Source organism: Labeo rohita, chromosome 23, assembly GCF_022985175.1.
Source record: "Labeo rohita strain BAU-BD-2019 chromosome 23, IGBB_LRoh.1.0, whole genome shotgun sequence".
NCBI lineage: Eukaryota > Metazoa > Chordata > Actinopteri > Cypriniformes > Cyprinidae > Labeo > Labeo rohita.
The window spans coordinates 14,193,189-14,220,096 of record NC_066891.1 but is presented as its reverse complement, the minus strand read 5'-3'; the positions used below and the strand labels follow the sequence as shown (position 1 = coordinate 14,220,096).

General features: G+C 35.0%; 1 protein-coding gene across 17 annotated transcripts in view; it reads right to left on the bottom strand.

The window, feature by feature from the left end:
* Positions 1-806: 806 nt before the first annotated feature.
* Positions 807-26,908, bottom strand: part of hspg2 (heparan sulfate proteoglycan 2) — a 127,901-nt gene continuing 101,799 nt past the window's right edge. For 9 of the 17 annotated variants that reach the window (XM_051097222.1, XM_051097232.1, XM_051097230.1 and 6 more), the window contains 31 exons: positions 25,318-25,464; positions 25,094-25,228; positions 24,800-24,981; positions 24,520-24,715; positions 23,988-24,167; positions 22,551-22,811; positions 22,268-22,430; positions 20,852-20,949; positions 20,495-20,761; positions 20,227-20,339; positions 19,998-20,145; positions 19,491-19,607; positions 18,211-18,228; positions 16,385-16,469; positions 16,136-16,280; positions 15,924-16,026; positions 15,715-15,824; positions 15,080-15,188; positions 14,892-14,990; positions 14,546-14,767; positions 12,841-13,085; positions 12,573-12,744; positions 12,366-12,488; positions 10,642-10,698; positions 8,254-8,329; positions 8,004-8,082; positions 6,137-6,184; positions 5,169-5,239; positions 4,953-5,036; positions 4,767-4,870; positions 807-2,561 (listed from right to left, as the gene is read on the bottom strand). In XM_051097222.1, the coding sequence (XP_050953179.1) occupies positions 2,389-2,561; positions 4,767-4,870; positions 4,953-5,036; positions 5,169-5,239; positions 6,137-6,184; positions 8,004-8,082; positions 8,254-8,329; positions 10,642-10,698; positions 12,366-12,488; positions 12,573-12,744; positions 12,841-13,085; positions 14,546-14,767; positions 14,892-14,990; positions 15,080-15,188; positions 15,715-15,824; positions 15,924-16,026; positions 16,136-16,280; positions 16,385-16,469; positions 18,211-18,228; positions 19,491-19,607; positions 19,998-20,145; positions 20,227-20,339; positions 20,495-20,761; positions 20,852-20,949; positions 22,268-22,430; positions 22,551-22,811; positions 23,988-24,167; positions 24,520-24,715; positions 24,800-24,981; positions 25,094-25,228; positions 25,318-25,464 (4,130 nt within the window). In that variant the 3' untranslated portion in view covers positions 807-2,388. The remainder of the gene's footprint in view (positions 2,562-4,766; positions 4,871-4,952; positions 5,037-5,168; positions 5,240-6,136; positions 6,185-8,003; positions 8,083-8,253; positions 8,330-10,641; positions 10,699-12,365; positions 12,489-12,572; positions 12,745-12,840; positions 13,086-14,545; positions 14,768-14,891; positions 14,991-15,079; positions 15,189-15,714; positions 15,825-15,923; positions 16,027-16,135; positions 16,281-16,384; positions 16,470-18,210; positions 18,229-19,490; positions 19,608-19,997; positions 20,146-20,226; positions 20,340-20,494; positions 20,762-20,851; positions 20,950-22,267; positions 22,431-22,550; positions 22,812-23,987; positions 24,168-24,519; positions 24,716-24,799; positions 24,982-25,093; positions 25,229-25,317; positions 25,465-26,908) is intronic. The other 8 variants (XM_051097223.1, XM_051097236.1, XM_051097237.1 and 5 more) reach the window with 6 other exon arrangements.

The following is a 26,908-nucleotide window of genomic DNA, read 5'->3' as shown; positions in this document are numbered from 1 at the left end:
GGGAGTAAATAATGACTGCTATGTTCACTGCTACATCCAACAACAGAACACCTCAATCGCTCAGTCAGAGATATTTTTGTCTTCCCCTGCACCGGAGTCGACACAATGGCGGTCGGACAGTTCTCAGCTCACTCAGCTCATTTAGGGCGGGTCTAAGGTAAGACGCTAGTGTCGATCAACTAACGTGGGAGCGGCCTTGGTCGGTGTGACATGAAGCTGAGAATGGCCTGATTTGAAAAAGGGGAAATACTACTGGGTGGCTTTTTATCATTTTAGGGTGGTTGTGTACACACACTGCCAACACACATTTATGTTCAAACAACATGTAAAAGTGAGTTTTGCATTCGATGACCCCTTTAATGCTTCAACATCACATTTAAAGTTAAGTCAGAAGGATTTGTGTAGTGTGTTTCATTTAATGCATTACAACATCTATAAGAACATTGAGAACCTCAATAAATAACATCAAAGAGATGTTCACATTAGAATCTTTTTACTCATCTTTCAAGAAAACTCCTACAGGGTCCATCAGAGTTGAATTGACATGAAAAGCCACTTTTTAAGATGCTTTTGGTTTTGTTTAACAGTGAACTCCCACGTCATGGAAGATTTTTGTACACTATCAAGACAAGTGGATTTTTCTGCAATCTTTGATCTCAATATCAAAATTCAAACAAAAAAGCACAGATTGGGTAGTGCGATAGGTGTACGACACACGAATAACAACCAGCTTGTGTGATCGTGCTTTAAAGCCATTCCAGGCTTGGAAATCAGTGATGACAAAAGACAGAATCAAATAATAATAATAAAAGTAAAGCAATTTTAATTAAGCAGTAATGCTCCTTTTTTAAAAGAAAAGTAACAGACAAGCCTTAGTCATATAAAACGGTGAAAAAGACACAAGCGGGTCAAAGGTCAAAGTGACCTTTGACCCCTGTCTGGCCCATGTGGGCGAGCATGTTCACTCTAAGTCACAGCACTAATAAAAGAGGGCTTTCACCTTCTACTCTGTCTCCTCTGTCTGTTCTCACGTTCATTTCTCTATGCAATGAGGGCAGCCAGAAAGATAATGAACCTGAATGGTTGGCGGTAGACGAGTCAGTTCTCCATTAACCCTCTGGAGGATCTGGAAGATGACACACATTCCCTCTTTTGTTCAGTGTACACTGTGTAAGACTCCTACAGAATATGAATGTAATGGAAAGACACCTCAATAAACCACTCATACAAATCTATCATGCAAAATAATACGTTAGTGTTACTGTGAAAAGCAGATAAGACTGAAAAAATGAAAAGACTGACTTTCTAAACATTTAAAACTGCTGCAGTGATTTTATGTAACAAAAAACTATCATTTCCACATCCACTTTTAATCTAAAATGAACTTCAGTCTCAATGCTTTGGCTTGAGGGATTGTTTTCAGTAAACTGTTTTATTTTATTGTAAAGCTGCGTCTTCTGTTTCTTACAACAAATGAGACCCATTCAGAGAAGTAAATATTACAAGAAACTGAAACTATGATTATGTGCTTGTTTTGTTGCCTGTCATGTCTGAATTTAGCACCATCATTTGTTATATTACCAGACACAACAATGTTTCCAAGAACGGAAGGTATATTGTTTCAAACATATGCAGTCGACACGTATATATGATCTCCCAATTTGTATTTTTAGCAACAATCTTCACCTGAGATGCGTCTTGACGTCTTCTGTGCTGTGACCTCACAGAGACCCGTTCCTCATGGTATCTAAGCATGCTCGCCCCCACCGGCCCTCAAACAGAGTAAAAGAAGGCAGCGGAGTCTTCAAGTATTAACACAGCTCGGGCACTAAACCTCAGACACGCATTATTAGAGCCTAGAATCACTGCTAGGAAAACAAATGAGCAGGTTATTGTTAGCTTGCATTTCCCCCCCACAAATATAATATATATAGATTAATATGCTTATAAATAAAAATTCAGTGCTGTAAAAACATCTCCGATTCCATAGGATCTGACCCACCATAGAAGGCTCATCATGTTTATTTTTTAAACCTTTTTTGTCATCTTTTCTCATGGCTAAAAAAAGCTACTGTTCGGAGTATGTAAACGGAGCTTCTGTGTTAATAAGTCCTTCATTGAGCATAAAACACTGAAAAGTTGAAGACTTGTTAATATCAGTAATTTTTTCTTTCTTATTTTTTTGGTTTAACGCAGCACAGAGCAAAGAATCCTTTCTTGCGTGTGTTATTTTCGGTTGTGGTGAAGCACCGAGAAACACGTATCAGTGTGTGTCTCAAAGTGTGGCTGTTGTTTGTCCTGTAAGCGTCTGAGAAATGCACGTTTCTCAGTGTGAATGTGGATGAGGGGTCTTTTTCTGTAGTCTCTGCTAGTGTTTTAGTACTGCGTCTATGTTAAGCAGCGCTCCACGTTGATGCCTTCCTCTGCGTGGACCTGCAGGTCGATAGGTCGCGCTGGCTGTTCTCCCGGTCGAGCGTTCATCAGCGAGAGGTTCTTCACGCATCCTGTGATACCTGATGAGTACTTCCCACCGGTCAATGCTTTCATGTCTGGAGCTCCACCTACAGTCCAAATACAAACAATCTCACTGCAGAGTCAAATGATTATGGTTTCTTTTTACAAGAAAAAGACATTTCTATATGTCATCTGTAGAGGGCATCAAAACATTTACATTTTAATCAAAGCGACTTAGAAATGAGGACAATAAAAGCAATCAAAACCAACAAAAGAGCAATAATATGTAAGTGCTATGACAAGTCTTGGTTAGCCTAATGCAGTACATGTAGCAATATAAAGAAAACAAGGAGATAGAATAGAAAAAGAATATAAAGAAAAAGTAGTTAGAAATCGAACGGAGCGCAAGGTTCAAATGTTTTTTTTTTTCTCCCAAAACTTAGGGTATGTATTTTGTGTAGGTGGTTGTGTGAATAAATCAGGTGAGAGAAACCGTGCAAAGTTTGGTTACTGAACGTTTAGCAGAAGTCTGAGGTCAACCTACAGTTGAGGTTTACATCCCCCTTTCAGAATCTGCAAAATGTTCATTATTTTACCAAAATAAGAGGGATCAAACAAATGCATGTTATTGTTTATTTACTACTGACCTGAGTAAGATATTTCACATAAAAGATGTTCAAATATAGTATATAATAGTTGAATTCATAAAAATGACCCTGTTCAAAAGTTTACACCCCCTTGACTCGTAATACTGTGTTGTTACCTGAATGATCCACAGCTGTGCTTATTTGTTTAGTTATAGTTGTTCATGAGTCCGTTATTTGTCTTGAACAGTTAAACTGCCTGCTGTTCTTCACGAAAATCCTTCAGGTCCAACAAATTCAGTTTTTTTGGTTTTGTTTTGTTTTTTCAGGATTTTTGTGCATTTGATCCCTTCTCAACAATGACTGTATGATTTTGAGATCCATCTTTTTACACTGAGGACAGCTGAGGGACTCATATGCAACCATGACGTAAGTTTCCACTGCCACTGATGCTCCAGAAGGAAAAAAAAACGCATTAACAGATGGGGTGTGAAAACTTTGAACTTTTCAGGGTAAATTTAACTTATTTTGTCTTCTGTTTTCTACTGTGGACTATATGTAAACATCTTTTACGTGAAATATCTTATTCAGGTCAGTACTAAATAAACAATAACATGCATTTTGTATCATCCCTCTTATTTTGGTAAAATTAACATTTTGCAGATTCTGAAAGGGGGATGTAAACTTTTGACCTCAACTGTAAATACCTATTGATTAAACATTGAACAAAATTGAAACATTTTTGAGAACATTTTTATTATTTCATGTAAGAATATGTTTAGGTAGAAAGTTGATTTGTGAATGAAAAAGATGTGTCAATGAAAATCTTGACGTCATTTTTGTAATAAAGCCTAATGCCCTTTAAAAAGAAAATATTTAAAAATATAAATTTATAATAATTTCCTCATGTTTTTATGCTGGACAAAAAAGTAAATAAATACTCAACTATTCTTCAAAAGGTTGTGGTCGTTAGGATTTTTATATATATAATATATAATATGCCTTTTTATTAGGACAGGACAGCATTTAGAAGCGAAGTTGGGGGGTGGGGCGAGGTTGGGAATGGTCTGTGAGCCGCAGTGTTGCCAAATCCATGGTTGTCCTGTGGACTTGGGCTACTTTAAAACTGTTGCCACAGGTTGTTTTTCATGTCCGTGCGTTGAAGTGACCCCAATAACGTAATATTTAGCACCTGGAATGCTAATTTTACCAGGGGATTCCATCCAAAAAATGTGTATTTTACAGTGTCACATGCCCCTTCAGAAATCATTCAAATATTCTACATTCTACTAACATTTCATATTAATATCAATGTCTTAAACAGTTGAGGTGTTTGATATTTTTGTGGAAACTAATATGGATTTTTGATGAATGGACAAAAGAACAAATTTATTTGAAACAGAAATCTTTTGTACCATTATGAAAGTCTTTATTTTCACTTTTGATAAATTGAATGCATTAGTGCGGAAAAAAAGTAATCAGTTTCCAAAAAAGGAAAAAAGCTGAATGCACAAGCACTCGTCTTCGTAAGCGTTTAAGTGTGTGGCTAAAAACTAGCCTAGAGTGGTATCTGCTGTTAAAAACTAAGCTCAGAATCGATTCCATAGAGAAACGCATTGCATTTGGAAAATCGAATCGAATTGATTTATCGCCGTACCCCTATAGTCTACATAACACAACAATCTGATCAGTACAAGTATACAAATACCACTGATATATTATACTTGCCCAGGTATATGTTGCCCTTGGTGTTCACCATGATGCTGTTGCCTTGTGATTGTCCACGTTGGACAGATCCTCCATCGACCTGAAGGTAGCCCTGCTTACCCGTTCTGCTCAAAACACAGAAAGAACACTTACTATTGTCTTTCTATTATGCTTTCTAAGATGGTTTGGAGATGTAAGGAGTATTACCGGACTGCAGTGATCATGTGCCACTGTCCATCATTGACAGGCTCTTTGGAGACAATCTGAGCCTCTCCACTGCCCAACTGGTAACTGTCAGAGAAACAAGAGCACATTATGACTGGTTAAGAAACGGTAAGAAACTAAAAGAGTGCAGTCATTATATTAGACTCTTCAGCCATGTACCCATGTGGTTCACTTACGTTCACACGCTCACTTACTCACCTAAACACAAGATTTCCATTTTGTAAACCAAGACTTATAAAGTCCTTTCCCTTTCCTTGACCTCCTTGTTCCTGGAAAGCATTTTCAGTGAAATATTAAAGTTAGTCTCTCTGAGTCATTGGGAGGGAACATGGATGTAAACCACAGGCTAAAACCACAGGCTTCTGGAGCCAAACATTCAAACAGCAGTGTGTATTGACGAAGATGTCTCTACAAATAACATTTCTTGTATGTTTAATATTAGTTATTACATGATCAAAAGGCACAGAGTAAAACAAACAGTCAATAACAAATGTTTAGCTGTTTGGTTTGAGGTTAACTGTCAATTTCCAAAGGTTAAAAAAAAACCTTTGGTGTGCTCACCTTCAGAAATTGTTTACATTGTTTACAAACTATTTTTACTCTATTTGTGAAAAGTGCGGCAGTAACACAGGTGTGTTGACTGAACAGGAGGAAAAGCAGGTGATAAATATGCAAACATAAAGCTAATTATGTCATAAATCAGTGGTTCCCAACCCTATTCCTGAAGCCCAACACTGCACATTTATAGGAACAGAATTTTGCATTGAATTTGCTCCAGTAACAAGGTTGGAAGCCACTATCATAAACAAAGAGAAACTTTGAAATCACACTAAGACATGCAAATAATAAATGCAGTGACATTTTTTTTTAACTCATTGATATTTTCTGAGACAGTCTGTAAATAACCTAGCTGTTTAACAAATGATGAGATGCCTTGCTTTTCTAGTATAGTTGTGCTCTTGAGCAACTGTACCAGCAGTTAGTGCACTATAAGTGACTTAGAAAAAAAGCATTTGCTAAATCAAAGGTAAATATAAGTGCTGTTTTCTGAACGTTTAAATGTATCTGTGCAAGTCAAGATATTTCGTACATACTTGGAGATAATTGATACGTCCATGCTAATGCAGACATATCTGTATGTCTGACTGCTTGTGAAGAGTGAATACCTTTATACTAGCATGCTTCTTACGGAGGCTTAGAGCGCCTGCAGGCTCCTGAGGAGGATGAAGGTGAGTTAGCCAGGCAAACATGCAATGCAGCCATTAAAATGTGCTTTAGAGGTGAGGGACAAAAGCATATTCCAAAACAGCTCCAAGCAAACTCATTTTACTCCGTTTAGTGAAATGAGGCTGAATATGCAATGTAAAACACACTGTGCATACAGTTTCAGTTATCCACCACCAAAATGTGAGTATATGCAGGGTCCAAAATTAACATGGAAAAACTGGTGATGTTTACTTGAAATTGCAACTTTAAGGAACAGTTCACCCAAAAATGAAAATTCTGTCATTAATTATTCACCATCATGTCGTTTCCAAACCGTAAGACCTTCATCATGTTTAGAACAAATTAAGATATTTTTGTGAAAATAATCCATGTGACATCAGTGGTTCAACCTTAATTTCATAAAGCTACGAGAATACTTTATGTGCGCAAAGAAAACAAAAATAACAACTTTATTCAACAATTTCTTCTCTTCTGTGCCAGTTTCCGGTGTGCGTTGATGTCACATGATTCCACTGATGTCACATGGAATATTTGAAAGATTTCTGGGCCTGGAAAGTGTCAGTTGTGTTGCTGTCTTCGGAGGGTCAGAAAGCTCTCGGAATTCGTCAAAAATATATTTATTTGTGTTCCGAAGATGAACGAAGGTCTTGCGGGTTTGGAACGACATGAAGGTGAGTAATTAATGACAGAATTTAATTTTTCTGTGAACTGTCCCTTTTAACGTAATCCAATTTTAAAAATAAAATATTTATATATACTACCAGTCAGACATTTTAATGTTTTTCACAGAGGTCTCTTTTGTTCACCAAGCCTGCATTCATTTGCTCCAAAGTACAGCAAAAACAGTAAAAGTTTGAAATATTTTTAGTATTTAAAATAACTGTTTTCTAATTGAATATATTTTAAAACGTCATTTATTCCTGTGATTTCAGAGCTGAATTTTTAGCAACATTACTCCAGTCACATGATCCTTCAGAAATCATTCTAATATTCTGATTTGCTGTTCAAAAAACATTTATTATTATCGTTATTATTATTATTATGTTGAAAACAGCTGAAAAGATCTTTTTCAGGTTTCTTTGATGAATATGATGTTCAGAAGAACAGCATTTATCTGAAATAGAAACCTTTTGTAACATTATAAATGTCTTTATCATCACTTTTGAAGCATCCTTGATAAATGAAAGTATTAATTTCCATAATTTCTCCCTTTTTATTTCAGATAAATGCTGATCTTTGGAACCTTACATTCATGAAAGAATCCTGAAAAAAAAAGTACTCAACTGTTTTAAATATTGATAATAATACTAATAAAAATGTTTCTTGAACAGCAAATCAGCGTATCAAAATGATTTCTGAAGGATCATGTGACTGGAGTAATGATGTTAAAAATGTAGCTTTGAAATCACAGGACTAAATTACATTTTAAAATGCATTCAAACGGAAAACAGTTATTTTAAATAATACAAATATTTCAAAATGTTACAGTTTTGCTGTATTTTGGATCAAATAAATGCAAGCTTGGTGAGCAGAAGAGACTTCTTTAAAAAAAAATCTTACTGTTCAAAAACTTTTGACTGGTAGTGTATATATAAACTTGAATTAACTAAAGTTCAAACAACAAAATAAATACAAATAGAATATAAAATTAGTGAAATATGTAAAATTGTGCAGAATAAAATCTATAATAATTATTTCAGTTTCTGAAAATTGCATTATTTTTGAAGTTATCAATAAATGTTATTAATTTTGGACCCTGTGTATGAGTCCTAAGATGCAGTAGGGGTCTCTTGTGTCCAAACATACCACTCCCTGCCACAGGATGAGACCATCTTCAGAGACAGTGTTGATCTCTAACTCAATGGTCTCTGGAGAGTCAGGAGCACTGAAACAAACCAAATCAACAATTAAAAAAAACAATAAAAAAGTTTTCGTTTGCTTTTTGACTCTCTGTGGTAAAAACTGCTGAATGTGACTCATTCAAATGGATAATTAAGTCAATTAAACAAACACTGAATGCAATTTACCAACAGTTTCACATATGAAAAGTCCTCACCTTCGTGGGAACATGGGCTTCGGAAGTGCCAGGTATCCATTATCATGGAAATACGCAGAATATTCAATAGGAGAGTCTGGAAAAGAGAAACCACAACATAAATCCCAGGTGCTAAACCTGTGTTACACTACCACCCTGTGGAGCTTCACCAAATGACAATAAACAGATCTGACCCTCTGACTACATTAAATCTCATCTGATCTGATGAATTATTATTTATAAGTTACAAATGCGAGATTCCAAATAGCAGGCTTCATTGTGAGAATCATACAACGGCAACTCAGAAAAAAAATCCAACGTACATTTAATTTATCTTCATGAGATAAATGAAAATGAATGCAAATGCACACTGCTGTCAAAGTAACATTCACTGTTTGGAACAACAATTGCATTCCTCTCAAACCATTCTCTTGAACCATGTAATAACCGGAGAACCCTCAGGCAACTGAGTGCTTATCAAGTGCTTCATGCTCAGTGTTTCTGGCCGTGAACTCACCTGTCTGGTCGGCGCAAGAGTGTAAATGACGGACATTCGGTGGTTAGTAACTAAAAACGTGTTTGTTCACAGTGTGAGGACATTTTGTTTACAGACGTGGCCGTAGGTGAAAGTGCGGAAAAGATGGTTGTTGGTTTCGCAACAAAGAGAAACAAGGATTTAATGAGAAAGAGATGACAAACTGAAACTGCAGCGAGAGGTTGACTGGACAAGACGCCTCGGGAGATGCTAAAGGGGAATTCTATGTACGTTCGCCTTGAGAAAATGACAATTTTAATGCTGCCCACAAAATAAGCACCAAAAACTACCATAAACTTTCAGCGTTTTACAGTGAAGACATAGAATTCCCCCTCAACGTTACATTTAAAACTTCACAGAGGACACAGTAACCGAGTGCAGAGTGCAGATTGAGACCATTTTGAAAGGACAATATTTCAGGGATCTATTTACGAGACATCAGTACCAATAAACTGTAATATTGTTACATTTTATTTATGAAAACTTTCAGGGACATCAAGCACCTATTAGATATTCGTTACGTGATTAAATCATCATACACTACCATTTAAAATTTTGGGGTTTTTTTTTTTTCACTAAGGCTGCATTTATTTGATACAAAATTCTGTAAAATACTATACTATTGTGAAATATTATTACAAGTTAAAATGATGGGTTTTCTTTTTATTACATTTTTTTAAAAAGCTTAATTTTCAGCATCATTACTCCAGTCTTCAGTGTCACATGATCCTTCAGAAATCATTCTAATTCTTTGGTGTTGAAGAAAATGTATTATTTATTATTATTAAATGCTTTGATGAGGAGAATGTTCAAAAGAACAGCATTTATCTGAAACAGATATTTGAAACATTATAAAAAAACACTTCCTGATCTCAAACTTTTGAATGGTTGTTTAAATATACTAGAAAAAAGTCTTCATTTATATAATAAATATCATAACATCCTTTAAACAACTAATTTGCATAAAATAACAAGATAATAAGGAAATCTACTGTAAATGTAAATTATTTTTTACAATTATGTTATATTTTTTAAAATTATGTTTAACCCTACTGACAAATATTATAAAGAATAAACCTAAGTTTAGATTTATGCTCAAAACATGAAAAAAAAAAAAAATACACTTTTCTTCCAAGTTAAATCTTGTTTTAAAGGATGCTGAAATATTTTTATGCAGATAAATTAATAATCAAGATGATTAAAAAAAAAAAAAACATTTATTATTTATTATTATAAAATTTTTGTGGAAAGTGTAACACTTTTTTCCATGATTTTTTTACATTATTACAAAAAATTACTGACTTCATATTAAATGTACTACAAAAAATAACTGTCTTAATATTTTATTTTATATTTTTAAAATATAATATCCTTAAAACAACTATTTTGCATAGCTGCATAAGATAAGATGTAGATACTAAGCAAATATGCTGTAAAATATTTTTTTTTACTCTACTGACAAAAGAATAAACTTTACTAAATGTAGATTTATGCTTAAAGCATGAACAAAAAAATATCTGAAAGTTTATCTTACACTTTTCTTCTAAGTTAAATCTTTTAAAGGATTATTTTTGTGGGGATAACTTCAAAATCAAGGTGATTTAGAAATCATTTATTCAACAACACCGATTGTTTTAAATCAATCATCAAAATGATCAGAAATGTGCTTGATATTGCCTCTGATGTTGGTGCTAAGAGCTCTGTAAACAGACCCCTAAAATGCTTCACTTTCTTTCTTCCTTCCCCGAGCCCCCATTGAGGCTGTTTGTTGTTGTTGTTTTATTTGTGGTGTTAGATGGGCCGATGGGCCCTGAGGAGGACGCTCTCCCCTGGTTAGTGACGAGCGTGTCAGGCAGACTGAAGTCATACTGTACCATTTCCCCCACTACCCTCCAAATTCCACAGCGCCTCGGTGAAGCTGGACTCCTGCCCTGTGTGTGTGGGATAGCCATGAGAGTGCAGGGGTGAGATTCAATCACACGTGGCATCTTTCACCGGCCAACACGCTACTGCTGGATGACGTTAGGCAGCCTGACTGATGTCGCCACGGTACGTTCAACTGAAGAACTGACAATTATTTCCTTATGGTGCTTTATGATGAATCACTTACAGCTGTGCATGAAACTACAGAGGAATGCCTTTACTCCCACAGAATATGTGAATTTGTGAAATGACGAATGAGGCAAACTGTGTCTAGAGAGACCAATATATTATCAGTAGGAATAATAAAGCAATTTAAAGTCATATAGTGAGCTGTATGTTTATCGCGATAGATATTAAATGACAATATTTAAAACATGAAATGTAAAATAGACATATAACGCTGTTCAAAAAATGTGGGATCAGTCAGACTTGTAATGTTTTTTAAAGAAGTCTCTTATGCTCATCAATGCTGCATTTATTTGATCAAAAATACAGAATGACAGTAATATTGGGAAATGTTATTACAATATAAAATAATGGTTTTTATCTTAATATACTTTAAAATATAATTTATTTCTGTGATCCAAAGCTTAATTTTCAGCATCATTACTCCAGCCTTCAGTGTCACATGATCCTTCAGAAATCATTCTAATATGCTGATTTATTATTAGAATTATCTATACTGGCAACAGCTGTGCTGACAAACTGTTTTTAGCACTGATAATAAATCAGCATATAATGATAATGATTTTATAATGGATCATGTGACAATGAGTACTGGGGTAATACTGCTGAAAATTCAGCTTTATAAATACAATTTTAATGTATATTAAAATAGAAAAACTTTATTTTACATTGTAATAATATTTCACAATATTACTTTTTTTTCCCATTTTCACTTTTTTTATTTTTATCAAATAAATGAAGCCTTGATGAACGTAAGAAACTTTTTTTGAACAGCAGTGTGTAGAGCTATTAAGAACATTTTTGTTTACTGAAAAAAGCTGAAATAAAATATAAATATTAGATTAAATAAATGAAAAACATTTTAAACTTAAAACTTGAATGAAAATTACAGTTGTTGCCTTGGCATCTAAGTAAAATCAATTTTGAAATAGAAATAAATAGAAATAAAGTTAATTAGAGATATTAAAAAAAAAAAATCAAATGACAAAGCACATAACATTACTAAAACAAGCTAAAATTAAAATAAAAATAAAAGCTAAATGAAAATATTTTTAAAAATCCTATAATACTATATAAATAATACAAAAAAAGTTTAAAACTGTCTTAAATTAAAATATTTTGTGAATTCACCAAACTAACATTTAAACATTATCATATTTATGCTCATATAGCTATTTGGATTACAAGTGAGCTTTATCTGTTTAATGATTATTTTTTTGCCATAGGTAATAACAGTGAAAATGCACATTAGCTTTTATTGCGCCTAAGACTAAATCATGTGTCTTTCAAATATAAACCCTACATTGAAAAATATTACAACTACCGCCAACCTTGCCTTGTAATACGTCCTTGATGATATAGTAGACTTTGGATGGAAAAAGCTTATAGTGATGTACAGTATAATAAAAAGCACAAAGCTAAAAATGAGGGTAAAAATCACAAACATTTGTAAAACAATGTGTTAAACATCTAGTAGTTGTGAACCAACCTTTCTCACAGTGTCGGCCTGTGTAGCCGGCGGGACACACACAGTGGTTATTCACACAGCTGCCGCCGTTCTGGCACTGAGAGGAATCTCGACAGCTCTCCCTTACTATTTCACAACGGTCACCTGAAAAACAACAAGCAAGAAAATATGTAAACTACAGAATAAATGTGCATTAAAAAAACTTATGTGTTAAGTTAAGTGAGTTACCGTCATATCCTTCAGCGCAGAGGCACTGGTACTCATACTCAGCACTGGCCATACAGGTGCCTCCATGCAGACAAGGCATGCGGTCACATGGGCTGCTATCTATACACTGACTGATGGTTCTGCTTTCAGTGAAGCTGTATGATAGATCCAACTTCTTTCCATTGATGAAGACCTGTAAAGAAAGACAAAGCCAATGTGAAACAATTTCATATCAAAACATGACTGTGGCTGTAATGCGCACGACACTTAGCGTGAAGGCCCTTCTCACCTCCCCTATGCATCCATCAAACAGCATGCTGACATTTGCGGGTTTGGGCAAGATGTCCATGCTGGGAACTCCTCCCAGATACATGGGTGTGTGGATATTAAGGCCCTGGGCCTTGCCTGGAGAGGATCTTGTGATCTCTCGTGCGTGGTCCACCTTCAAGGAGCCGTCCTTATTGAGTCGCTCGGCCACCACGCGATGCCACTGATCCAGAGTCACAGGTTCCTGACTGAGCAGAACAGCTTGACCTGAGAGCACAGAGAAGAATGTGTATTTAGCTTGGACAGGATAGGAACAAGGCACTATATTTCGCTGCTAGGTTTCACTATCTGTAACATAAGGTTAACTAGCACTTTGGTGAGGAGGTACTTTTCACTTTGGTGTCAAATAACTTTTTTTTTTTTTTAAATGTCAAGACCTTTTGGGTGGGACAGGGGGCATAATATTTAAAGCACCTGTTGTTGTTGTTTTTTAATTTCATAATGTAAAAAAGTGCTTTTGTATATATACACACTGCCATTCAAAAGTACGATTTTAATGTTTTTTTAAAGTAGGCGTTTCTGTTCATCAAGGCTGCATTCATTTGATTAAAAATACAGACAAAACAGTAATATTTTAAAACATTATTGCAAATTAAAATAGTCGTTTTCTATTTAACAGCATTTATTTCAAACAGTAATCTTTTATAACAATACACACTACTGTTCAATGTTTGGAGTCAGTCATTTTTTTCTTTCTTTCCTTAAAATAAATGAATACTTTTATTCAGCAAGGATGTGTTAAACTGATAAAAAAATGACAGTAAAGATTTATATTGTTAGAAAAGATTTCTATTTTGAATAAATGCTGATCTTTTTAACTTTTTATTCATCAAAGAATCTTGAAAGAAGAATCACAGGTTCCAAAAAATATTAAGCAGCACAACTGTTTCCAACAGTTATAATAAATCAGCATATTAAAATGATTTCTGAAGGATCGTGTGACATTGAAGACTGGAGTAATGATGCTGAAAATTCAGCTTTGCATCACAGAAATAAATTATATTTTAAGTATAATAAAATAGTAAACTGTTATTTTAAATTGTAATTATATTTCATAATATTACTTAAAATAAATTACTTAAATAAATGGAACTATGATAAGCATAAGAGACGTCTTTAAAAAAACATTAAAAATCTTACTGTTACCAAACTTTTGAATGCCATATAATATTTTAAGATATATTTCAAATATCTATATCTATGTTTGTTAAATTATGCTAAATTATATTTTTTTAAAATGTAAAGCATTTAATGTTTATTGCTATAAAATAATAAAACCACACAACTCAGGGTCTTTGTATCCAACATTTGACTATGAGTTGTCTAAAAAATTAATCAAATTAATGGAAAATAAACAATTTTATATTAATACAATATTTAGCTTGACCTCTAGAGGGTGATGATCACCGTTTTCCAAAAAGCAAGCACTTGCTTGAACTTAAATCATAATCATAAACAAATAAACATTTCCATTACTTGAGATCAAATAAAATTAAATAAAATAAAACAATTAAATAAACCTTACACTTGTTTTATTTACATATATTTTGTTTAGTCTGTTGAAGTACTAAAAAAAAACAAAAAACGAAATAAACTTTTAGTACAAAAAAAAAAAGTTTAAAAAACTAATAATAAACATGAAAAATACAACAAAACTATTCTCTCACCTGTGCCAAGTTCATATCGGAACTCGACATGTCCGTTCACCATGGATAACGTCACAAAGTCCTCCACTTTCATCTTTTTGCCTCCGCTGAAAAACATCAGCCCATCTGAATCCATGGGCTTGAACTCCATCTCAATCCGTAGGTCGTTATGAATATTAGTAAGTGGAGGATATGCAATGTAAGACTTTTCTCCATCAAACAATGGAGTCGTTACCAAAGTACCTGGGATTGAAGAAGGAAGTGAGAAGGATAGTAAAGAATGGATGTATGAAGAAGGATAGCGAGAATCACATTTGACCTTAAAGCGTTTTGAAAATTTAAAATGTGATTGAATATTGAGCTTTACCCTCCATGCACTTGTTTCCAGACTTGCCCAAGTGACAGCGGCAGTCGTACCCAAAACCACTGGGTCGGTTAATGCAGGTGGCGTCTGGTCCACAGGCCTCTGTTGCAGTCATGGGCAAAAATAATAATGAACAATGAAATCTAGGAAGCTTGTTTACAAATTCTAATCATAATTGTACAAATGCTGACCTGTGTGACAGTGCATGGAAGAGTGATGCTGACAGTTGCTTCCTGTGTACCCTCTTGGGCAACTGCATTTGTAGAGACTGGCAACGGAGTCTTCACATACGCCGCCATTCTAAAACAAACACACATGCATTACATTAGCTAATGAATTTTCACAGGTTAAAAGTGCCAAGAAAAGTGACATTAGTCCCAATTAAATTCTCATATGTGACCCTGGACCACAAAACCAGTCATAAGTAGCACAGGTATATTTGTAGCAATAGCCAACAATACACTGTATGGGTCAAAATTATCGATGTTCCTTTTATGCCAAAAATCATTAGGATATTAAGTAAAGATCATGTTCCATGAAGATACTTCAAAGATGATTTTCTCAATATATTGATTTTTTTGCATGCTCAGATTCCAGATATTCAAATAGTTGTATCTTGACCAAATACTGTCCTATCATAACAAACCATACATCAATGGGAAGCTTATTTATTCAGATGATGTATAAATCTCAGTTTCAAAAAACGACCCTTATAACTAGTTTTGTGGTCCGGGGTCACATATATGACTTACGTAAGTGTTGAAAATACTTTTTGGGGTCACTCTGCACATTAATTCAAAAAACAGTTTTGTTTATAGCCGATTACCTGACATGGACGGTCCTTGCAAGTGGGACAATTTGAAACTCCAGTGGAACTTTTATCAAGGTCCTTGAAAATGACCTCATCACCTTGGATAATCAGCTGCTTGATACAGCCTTGACGACAGAACAAAACTCAGTGTAAGAAGGCAACTGATAACAATGCTACAACTGATACTTTGCTACAAAATTCACATAACTTAACGGTTTTCTTACCAACAAACCCTGTCTTGAGGCCTGCAGTTTTAGCAAGCATGCTGTAGTTTGGATAACCGCCCACAAACAGCTCTTCGTTCAGGTCCAGGCCTTTGAATTTTCCCTGCTCGGACACAGAACATGTTATACCATATTTGTTTAACTGCCATGATACTAACATTCAACACAGTTTATTAATAAGAAAGCAGAGGAAATCAGCATGGAATACGCACCTGTGAGGTTCCATTTATAGGAGGTTCTCCATCCACAACAAGAGAGCCCTGAGTCTGATTCCTATACAGCTTCACTGTGTGAAACTCACCTAGTTTAATAGTAGTAGGGTAACGAATAGTTGCCATACCAGAGCCCACATCAAACCTGGGGAAAGAAAATATGCACATTTGGAACGTCACCTCAAAAAGCCAACGTTAAATCTAAATTTTGTATCCTTGAGATTGCTTTGATATTAAAGGTTAATGTACCTGAATTCAGGACGGCCTCCAACCAACCCAAAAGATATGAAGTCAGCACCGGTGGTCTTCTTTTGTCCATTATAAAGAATCATACCTGTACATGAAGGGACAAGTCAGTCCAATGCCAGAATTCTGGCTTCTTAACTAAACAGCTTGCCAGCGCACAATGCCGTTTTCTCTCTTTGTAAGCTGTATGCTGTTTGTAAAGCAGCATGCTGAGAGAAAAGCCGCTGCCAGGTTTAGCATTTCACAATGCCAACGCAAGCCACATGCATGGGCACATGCCATGACTCTGCCCGTTTTCCACCACAAGGGCATAAAGACTATCAGATGGGGTAGTACAGAACAGTGGCCCTCAACTGATGGGTTGCGACCGCTTGATGTCCAATATAATATCCTGAAGTAAAACTTTTTGAGAACCACTGGTTTAGAGCATGCCCTCTGCGTTATTAGTCACACTAACAAAGCTTGTTGAAACATAATTCACAGTTTTATTTCATGTAAGGATGCACAACATATTGTTACCATATGGGCTATCAACAGATAAAAGCAATTGTAAATTTATTAGTAGGGTTGCAAGATTCGGGGAAAAAAAATTGCAATTTTTTCTGATAAAAGCTGTGATTACAATAACAATAATAATCCTGGTTTGCTCTGCTTGTTTACAGGACTGCAACATTTAGCCAAAAATGGTTGGTTGGTTGGTTAATTAATTAATTACTAATAAAAATATTATTAATAAAACATAAAAATACTAAAAACTTTAAAACTGCAGTATTAATATTTATGGCTGTAACATTAATCCATCAACTTTTATTTCGACAAACGAGCAGAGAACTCTTAAAGCATCTCTTTAAAATTACTGATTTTAAAGGGGGACATTAGATGCAAAATTTACTTTTACATGGTGTTTACATGTAAATGTGTCTTAGCATTATTTGAACACAACCACCCTACAATAATAAAAATCCATTCACTTCTTTTTTGACTCCAAAAAAACTTAAACAGTCTCAATTAGCAAGCTGTTTTGATTTTCTGAGGAGTATGATGTCATCCTGCTCAGGCCCCACCCACAACTGCTGACAGACTGTCCCATAGTGGCATATTCTCGCCCTCAGTTAGTTGTACACTGTCCGCCATTTTCATCACGCTCGAGCGACAACAATGTCTCGTAAGCAATGCAGATGTTTCGTATTTGGATGTAAAAGTGAACTTAAGAGTCTTCACTTTCTCCTAATATGAGAGCCACTGAGGATGCAGTGGATTAGTTTTGTTTTTGATGGTGATGCTCCACCGAATACACACAAAATAGAAGAAAGGGGTGGGAGTGAGCAGTAGCTAATTATCATTTAATGAGACATGCACCAGTACGGAGCGCTGTGAACAGAGCTATTCTGACAAGGTAAAAAGGGTGTTGTTGTACACAACCATTTAGGAATTTTTAACCAAAGGCTGGTGGTGACATTTCATGAAGACCCTAAAGAATCATACCAACTTGTGGAAAATGTGCATCCGATGTCCATTTTAATTTTGAGCATTTTTTTAATCATTTAGAATTTTTTTTTAGAAACAAACTATTTGCACACATACTGTATAACTGTCTCTACAAGGTGTAAAAGCTTCAGTCAGTTCATGATAACATTCCTGTATCATGCTGCAACCAACTCAATGAGAAGTGCCTTGATGAACACTGTAATCTATTGTCATGCCTGCATGTGTTCATAAGGGCCCTTCGAAGGGGCCAGACTCTCTCTCCTGAGCTGCACTGCTGCATGGCATTAAAAAAGCTTGCAGCATGTGCTCTCTGACACTCTCAGGCAAGCAAGCAGACTCACCCGCATACAAAATGAGCCCTTCATACCAAAGATGTGAAGGAGGGCAAAGAACAAAAAGAATAATTGAGTTTACATACAGGAAATAAACATATACATGTACAAGGACAAGGACTGAACATTTTAGAAAAAAAGTTCTTAAAAGTTCTTAAACAGTAAGATTTTTAATGTTTTCTGCTCACCGAGCCTGCATTTATTTGATCTAAAGTACAGCGAAAACAGTACAATTTTGAAAAAAAAAAAAAAAAAATTATTATTTAAAATAACTGTTTTCTATTTGAATATATTTTAAAATGTAATTTATTCCTGTGATCAAAGCTAAATTTTCAGCAGCATTACCTCAGCCTTCAGTGTGACATGATCCTTCAGAAACCATTCATCATAATATGCTGATCTGCTGTTCAAGAAACATTATTAATTATTATTATTAATATTTAAAACAGCTGAGTACATTTTTTCAGGATTCTTTGATGAATGGAAAGATTCAAAGATTAGGATTTATCTATTTAGCTTAACATAATACACAATATCATTCAAAAGCTTGGAGTTAGTATAATTATTTAGCAAGAATGCTTTAAATTGAACTTTCTATTCATCATAGAAACTATTCATCATATCATCTAGTTGTTTTCAACATAATAACAAATGTTTTTTGAGGAGCAAATCAGAATGTTAGAATGGTTTCTGAAGGATCATGTGACTGGAGTAATGATGCTGAAAATTCAGAAATAACAGGAATAAATTACATTTTTCAATATATTCAGTTAGAAAACAGTTATTTTAAATAGTACAAATATTTCAAAACTGTACTGTTTTTGCTGTACTTTGGATCAAATAAATGCAGGCTTGGTAAGCAGAAGAGACGTCTTTAAAAAACATTAACAATCTTACTGTTCAAATTCTTTTGACTGGTAGTGTACATGTAATACGGCAAATTTATTTTAAATGGACAGTTCAGCTAAAAATAAAAATTCTGTCATCATTAACTGCAACACACGATGTTTCACACCTGTATGGCTTTTTTTCTTCTGAGGAACAAACAATTAGACAATTTAAAGAATCTTCAAAGAGGTGATTTCCAAGCAAAAAAAACCTGTGAGAAGATTCTTCAAAATATCTCATTTTCTGTTGCACAGAAGAAAGAAAGTCATACAAGTTTCAAACGACAGAGTGAGTAAATAATCATTTTCATTTTTGGGTGATCTGTCCACTTAAAAGTGATAAACATTCCTAGTAATGACATAAACTAGAACTGCTTTGGTGGAGGTTTTGAGGGTCCTTACCATCAACATTGTCCGGCCTGAAGGTAATTTTGATGCTAAATGCCTTGTAGGAGTTTTTGATAGTGGGGAGTGTGAGGTATGAGAGTGGCTCCTGGGTAAAATAGGGCATCACTCTCTCTGGAAGACCACATGAACATGAATAAATGTTAGCAGGCAAGTAGAACATCTCAGAAACTCAAACAGCTCATGAAAAACATGACTTGGTATTGGTAGCAAAATAGTTAAGAATGTCTCCAAATCTTCACTCCGTAAGACGCTTGAAAGCATCCAAAAAGTAGCATTTCGTAAATCACTCTGGATAAAAATATCTGCCTAATGACATTTAACAAGATCCTATGTAGATGTTCAAGCAGAGCTATACTTGTCTAACCATCCAGATTAAATCAGTGCCCTCATCACAAAGCCACAATTACAGACAAGCAGCACTGTGACTAAAGACCTACATTTGAAAATATACGTAACTACAGACAGAACAGACTTGCATAATATATGGAGTTGCATACAGACCATGAACAAGTAATCTGGTGAAGGCCTCAACTTTCCCTTGCTTATTAGCAGCCGTACACACATACGTTCCTGCATCTGAATCTGTGACACCAGGGACTGTCAAGACATGTCCATCCTGTCTGCACTTAGGGGGCAACTCATTCTCCACCTGAATGTAGAGCATAAATTGGTAAACAGAACCATATTTATTACTCAAAGGTCAAATTTAGCCATGAAACTTGAAAGTTACCTTTGACCATGTGATGGTTGGGACTGGGTATCCAGATGCGATGCAAGGCAAGACCGCGTCAGAGCCAACTGTTACTTCCTTTGACTCAGGCTGTGCAGAAATTTGAGGCAAGGCTACAAAATGCATCAGAGATTAGTTATATCAAAAGTAACAGTGCACATTTGATACACTGCAATAGGAGACTCCATTTGTAGGAGTTCTTGAGTTGATGTCTTTAAGGTGTCGCAATACAAATAAAAGGAAACATTGGATATAACAATTTACTCACACTGGATATTAAGGACCACCTGGTTATACTCAGAGCCGACATTATTAGTGGCGGTGCAGCGGTACTGTCCTGAATCTGATTCGACAACATGATTAATCCTCAGGATGTTCCCCCTTATTTCCACATGATCGGGAAGAGAGCCTCCCACTTTGCTCCAGCGCACCGTGGGCTCAGGATCACCAATTGCATGGCATTCAAACTCCACTGAGTTGCCCACCATCACCGTCTGTACCGATGTGCGAACGTTGATCATTACTTTGGGCAGAGCTGTGAGAACAAAGAGCACAAAATCATCGGTTTTAAGGTTTAGTAATGCAAGATTTGGAAACGAATTGTAATTCGGATATCATAAGGGACCTTGAATGGTGAGTTTTCCACTGTCCTGAGCCTGTCCAAACAGACTTGTAGCTCTGCAGGTGTAGATTCCCTCATTGCTTTGCTCAAGGTTTTCGATTCTGCACAAATAATAATAAAGATTATGAATTAAGGACACAGTGTAATTCAAATCATTGGGGGCACAAATTTTATTGCAAATAATATTACATATCTCAAAGAAAAAACGATTGAACATTAAAATGAACAACGTAAGGGAAACACATTAAGTATTGCATACAAAATCATTCAACATCATAATTTTTTTTTATAATCAGCTGAACTGATACACAAATAAACAGCTTACTGCAGTAAAATATTTTTAATTATTAATTTATTTTAATTACTAAAAACTCAAACTGTTACCAAACCGACAGTACAAAAAATATAACATTCCTTAAAACATCTGCATTATTTTCTCACTTTTTACACAATTTGTAGTGTAAACAGCAATCCTGACCATTCAGTTAAATTCCATTACTGTAAGTTTATGTAAGAAAAATGTTCAAAAAAATATATAAATTTTTTAAGATATGAGAAAAATACACAAAATTCATTTTTTAAAAAGAAATTAATAATTTAATTCAGCAAGGACATATTAAATTGATTGAAAGGTAACAGTAAAGAATTTTTAATTGCTACTAAAAATTCTACTTTGAATTAAATGTTGTTCTTGTGGACTTTCTATTCATCAAAGAATCCTGAAAAATGTATCACAGTTTCTGCAAACATACTAAGCATTACAAATGTTTTCAACATTGATAACAATAAGAAATGTTTCTTGAGAATCAAACCAGCATTTAAAAAATCATGTAACACTGAAGACCTGAATAACTGGTGCTTTGCTATCATAGGAATAAACTGCATTTTGAAATATGTAAAACAGAAAAAAAAATATTTTATATTGTAATTTTATTTTACAATATTATTCTCTACACTTTATTTTTGTTTCAATAAATGCAGTCTTGGTGAGCATAAGAAACTTCTTTCAAAAACAAAAAAAAAATATTTTGAACAATAGAGTAAGTTAAAAATAAACACAAATCAACATTTAGTGACCTTCTAATGAATCATATCCTAATTTATGATAGATCTGGAACCTTGTTACCCATTCTGGTGTTCTTAAATCCGCTAAATATTACTATTATAAGTTTTTTTTTTTTTGGTGCCTTTTTTTTTTATTTTGATAGGACAGTGTAGAAGAGATAGGAAGCAAAGTGGGGGAGAGAGGTGTGTGGGATCGGGAAAGGTCATTGAGTCGGGATTCAAACTTGAGACTCCCGTAGTGCAACGGTGCTTTATATCGGCATGCTGCCCACAAGGCTATCAGCGCCAACTAAATTTGATTTAATTTCGATATTCATTGTTTGATAGTCAGTGCTAATATTAGATGTGACTCACCTCAGCACTCCATCTTTAATGTGATGATTTGGCGGAAGAACTCCTCCCTCCTTCAGCCACTCAATCTCAATTTGAGACCCTCCTTTAGCAGCACAAGTAAACTCCACAGCGCTGCCCAGAGCCTTCACTTCCACCTGTGGGGACACTTTCACGGACAGGGGAGCTGCAGGACACAGAGGTCAAAGGTCAAGCTGAACGCTACCTAAAATTCATCTGATGATCTCACTTTGTGAGTTTAAAAGAATTTATGATGCATGTACGATACTGTACTGTCAGTACTCACATCGGACAGAGACTCTGGCCAGAGCTTCACTCTTGCCAACGTTGTTGCTGGCCACACACTTGTATGTCCCAGCATCACTCTCCTTGGCCAGGTTGATCTGGAGGTCTCCTCCCTGCTGTTGAGAAGTAGGAGGCAAGCTGCCATTGACCTTAGTCCACTCAAAACGCAGGGGTGGGGTGCCATGGGCCAGGCACTGCAGTCGTATTACTTCACCCACACGCACGGACACGTCATCGGGCAATGAAGTGGCATAGGGTGGGGCTGCTCCAACCAAAGAAATGTCAGTTAGAGGATGTTGGATAATTACCACTGGCTCATGTTAGAGAGCTTTACAACAACAGGAAAATATGTTTCACACTTCATGGAGGAATTTAGACAGAAGCTAAAGTGTTAAAAAATGTACAATGTAAAAACAAAAAAAAGGGGGGGGAAAAAAAAGTGTATTCCACTACATAAAATTTAGAACACTTGGGGGCACCACAGAAGTCCACTATAGGGAGAGAAATCCTGATATGTTTTCCTGAAAAAAACAATTTCTTATATTAAAAATAAAAAATATATTAAAGTTTATTAAATGTAGAAATTAGGTACATTTATAGTATATTATACATGTTTTTAGAAAAAATCAGAAAAAATGTTAAGTATTAATATCTTATGAAATGCTGAAATTACTAGATTTTTTTCCTGGTAAACAAGACAAAAATTTTTTGCAATGGACATGAAAATGTATTACAAGACAGATTAATTCAATATAAATTATCTCAAATATATTAATATCTTATTAAATGTTATAATTATCATGATATTTTGAACATGTAACATATTTTAAGGATATTTAGATTAAAAATAAATAAAAATAAACTAAAATACTGAATATGAAAATTATTTTTGCAATGTATGCATGTATAATAATTTTGTAATAAATACCTAGATGTTAGACATTATTGTTCAAAAAGGAAGAATAATTAATGTGATCCTGGATCACAAAACCAGTCTTAAGTAGCATAGGTATATTTGTAGCAATAGCCAAAAATATAGTGTATGGGTCAAATTTATTGATTTTTTCCTTTATGCCAAAAATTAAGAAAAGATCATGTTCCATGAAGATATTTAGTCAATTTCCTACCGTAAAAAAATTTTTGATTAGTAATATGCATTGCTAAAACTTTATTTGGACAACTTTAAAGGCGATTTTCTCAATAGTGTTTTTGCACCCTCAGATTCAAGATTTTCAAATAGTTGTATCTTGGCTAAATATCGTCCTATCCTAACAAACCATACATCAATGGAAAGCTTATTTATCAGTTTTCAGATGTATAAATCTTAATTTCAAAAGTAAAAATTTAATTTTAAAAAATATTTTGGAAGTGTTAAATGAATATGCATCAAATTAACAAGGAATAAATATAATCATCTCTAAAAATAAGTCAAGCTCACCGTCAACTTCCAGCATGATGGTGACCTCACTAGTGCCCATGTGGTTGGTGGCGTTGCAGACATATTGACCAGAGTCCTGACGGCCCACATTAGATAAGACCAGGCTGTTGTCAACAATCTTGTGTCTCCAAGGCAGAGAAGACCGTTCTTTAGACCACGTGATGGTGGGCTTTGGGAATCCTTTACATAAGATACAAAAACTTTAAGGCACACTCTTTAATATAAACATCTTGTCTTCTTGCAATTGGACTTAGTCCCCCGGTTTAACAGACAAGGCTTAAGACTAGTCCCAGACTAAAATGCATGTCTGAAAGAAACTTGCTCTAACTGATCTTAAAATATGTCAGTTTCATTGTTATGTATCAAGATGCACACCAGTAGTGTTTTTATCTAAGGTATGTTTATAAAAGCTACATAAATGTCCTAATTAAACTAAGGTCCAAACCTGGCTTAACCTAAGCCCTGTCTGTGAAACCAGGCCAGCGTGTTTTAAAAGTCATGACTTTTAACCGCAGGTAATGGTTGCACATACCATGGGCTTCGCAATGAAGTGTTGCGGTTGATCCCTCTACCACGACTATCATAGGCTCACGTACGCTGGCACGGGGAATAGTTGGCACCTGAGCGCCTCCTTCAACAAACACCTCAACTCGAGTTTCAGTTGTGCCCTGGTTGTTCTGTGCTGTGCACACATATGTGCCACTGTCTTCAGGCCGTGCAACTAAGATCTAAACAGAATGAAACACTTTGATTAACATATACAAGCAGACGATTGTGAAATCAACAACCGCTTGACTACAAATGGACGTAACCTGCATGACAGCACTGGAATCGGCAGGCACAGGGCTGCTCAGCATCGTCTTGCGGTTGTTGTCTAGTCTGTGCCATCTGACAGAGGGTCTTGGTTCTCCGGCAGCCTGGCATTCGAGATTAATGGGATCGCCGACTCTGATTCGCAGCGGGCCTGCAGGGGTCACTACAGCCTTAGGAGATTCTAAGAATGAAATCAGACAAAAAGAATAGGCTCTTAGCAACAAAAGCATCTAAAACATGAAATGGAAACTCTAAATGGAATAGAATTCATGATTGTTTCTGAACTGGTTTACCTCTCACAATGAGCGATGCAATGCTGTGGGTCATTCCAAACAGGTTGCTGGCCACACAGCGATAGGTGCCCTGGTTTTTGGCTTGAGCATTGGTAATAGTCATGACTGAATTGTCAGGACTAATCTTCACGTTATCTACAGAACAAAAGAAAAGATGCAAAATCATTTCGAATCCAGGCATTATATTAATTACACTGGCATGACAGTGAATTGCTGCAGTGTACCTGGAAGAGGTAGATTGTTGGTGGGTTTCCACTCCAAGCGCACAGGCTGGGCTCCGCTGTAGACCCTGCACCTGAAGCTTGCTGAATCGCCCTGCTTCACTGCTGCACTGTGGGGCTCAATGGAGATAATGGGACTCTGGAGGCCTACTCCAAAATCAGACCACGAAATATAGTTGAGCACAGTATCAGGCACAGATTTAATTAGAAATTTAACAGGAATCTGGCTAAAAATGGCATTGAAAGGGACAAAAATATACCAGACATTCAAAATGAAGGGGAAAAATTAGCCTAAGTAGTGTAGTCTTCTAAATTTTTGATCTAGTTATGGTTTTCTGTAGTGCTTCTGTAGTGAACTCTTGTCATATTAGCTCTGTATTCACTATCTCAATCATTTTTAGCCCTTTTAGCCTTATTCATTGTTTTTCTCATATCATATACAGAAATTTTACGTTTACAAGAGCTAGTCTGTGATCTTATTGACAAACACTACGGTTGTTAAGCTATGCAAATTTACACTACCAGTCAAAAGTTTTTGAACAGTAGGATTTTTCATGTTTTTTAAAGAAGCCTCATCCGCTCACCAAGCCTGCATTTATTTGATCTAAAATACAGCAAAAGCAGTAATATTGTGAAATATTTTTACTGTTTAAAATAACCACTTTCTATTTGAATGCATATTAAAAATGTATTTTATTCCTGTGATCAAAGCTAATTTTTTAAGCATCATTACTCCAGTCTTCACTGTCACATGATCCTTCAGAAATCATTCTAATATGCTGATTTCCTGTTCAAGAAACATGTTTTATTATCTGAAATAAAAAGCTTTTGTAACATTATACACTATACCATTCAAAAGCTTGGAGTCAGTATAACTCTTTTTTTTTGCGGGGATGAAAGAAATAACAGAAATTAATAATTGTCCTTAGCAAGGATGACAAAGACATTTATAATGTTACAAAAAAATTCTATTTCAGCTAAATACTGTTCTTCAGAACTTTCTATTCATCAAAGAAACCTGAAAAAATCTACTCAGCTGTTTTTAACATAATAATAATAATAAATGTTTTTGAGCAGCAAGTCAGAATATCAGAATGATTTCTGAAGCATCATGTGACTGGAGTAATGATGCTAAAATACAGCTTTGACATAACAGGAATACATTACATTCAAAAAAATATTCAAATATAAAATTATTTTAAATAGTAAAAATATTTCAGAATATAACCGTTTTTGCTATACTTTGGATCAAATAAAAGCAGGCTTGGTGGGCAGAAGAGGCTTCTTTAAAAAAAACAAAAAAACATTAAAAATCTTACTGTCCAAAAACTTTGGACTTATATTAATGTTTAGGGAAAAATGAAGCAAAAATGGTATTTACCAAACGAAATAGCACTAATAACCATTTCTGAATTGGTTTTCCAAAAACTAATGCTCCCTCATACAATCTTTTGTTTTGCTAGGTTGCATCCAATGTTGCAAATGTAAATGACGTCCCCATTAGAAACAATTACCATCCCAATAGGGCTTAAGATGAAAAAAAAAACTGGCATAAAAAAAACATAAAGATAAAGGATATTAGACAACTATATGA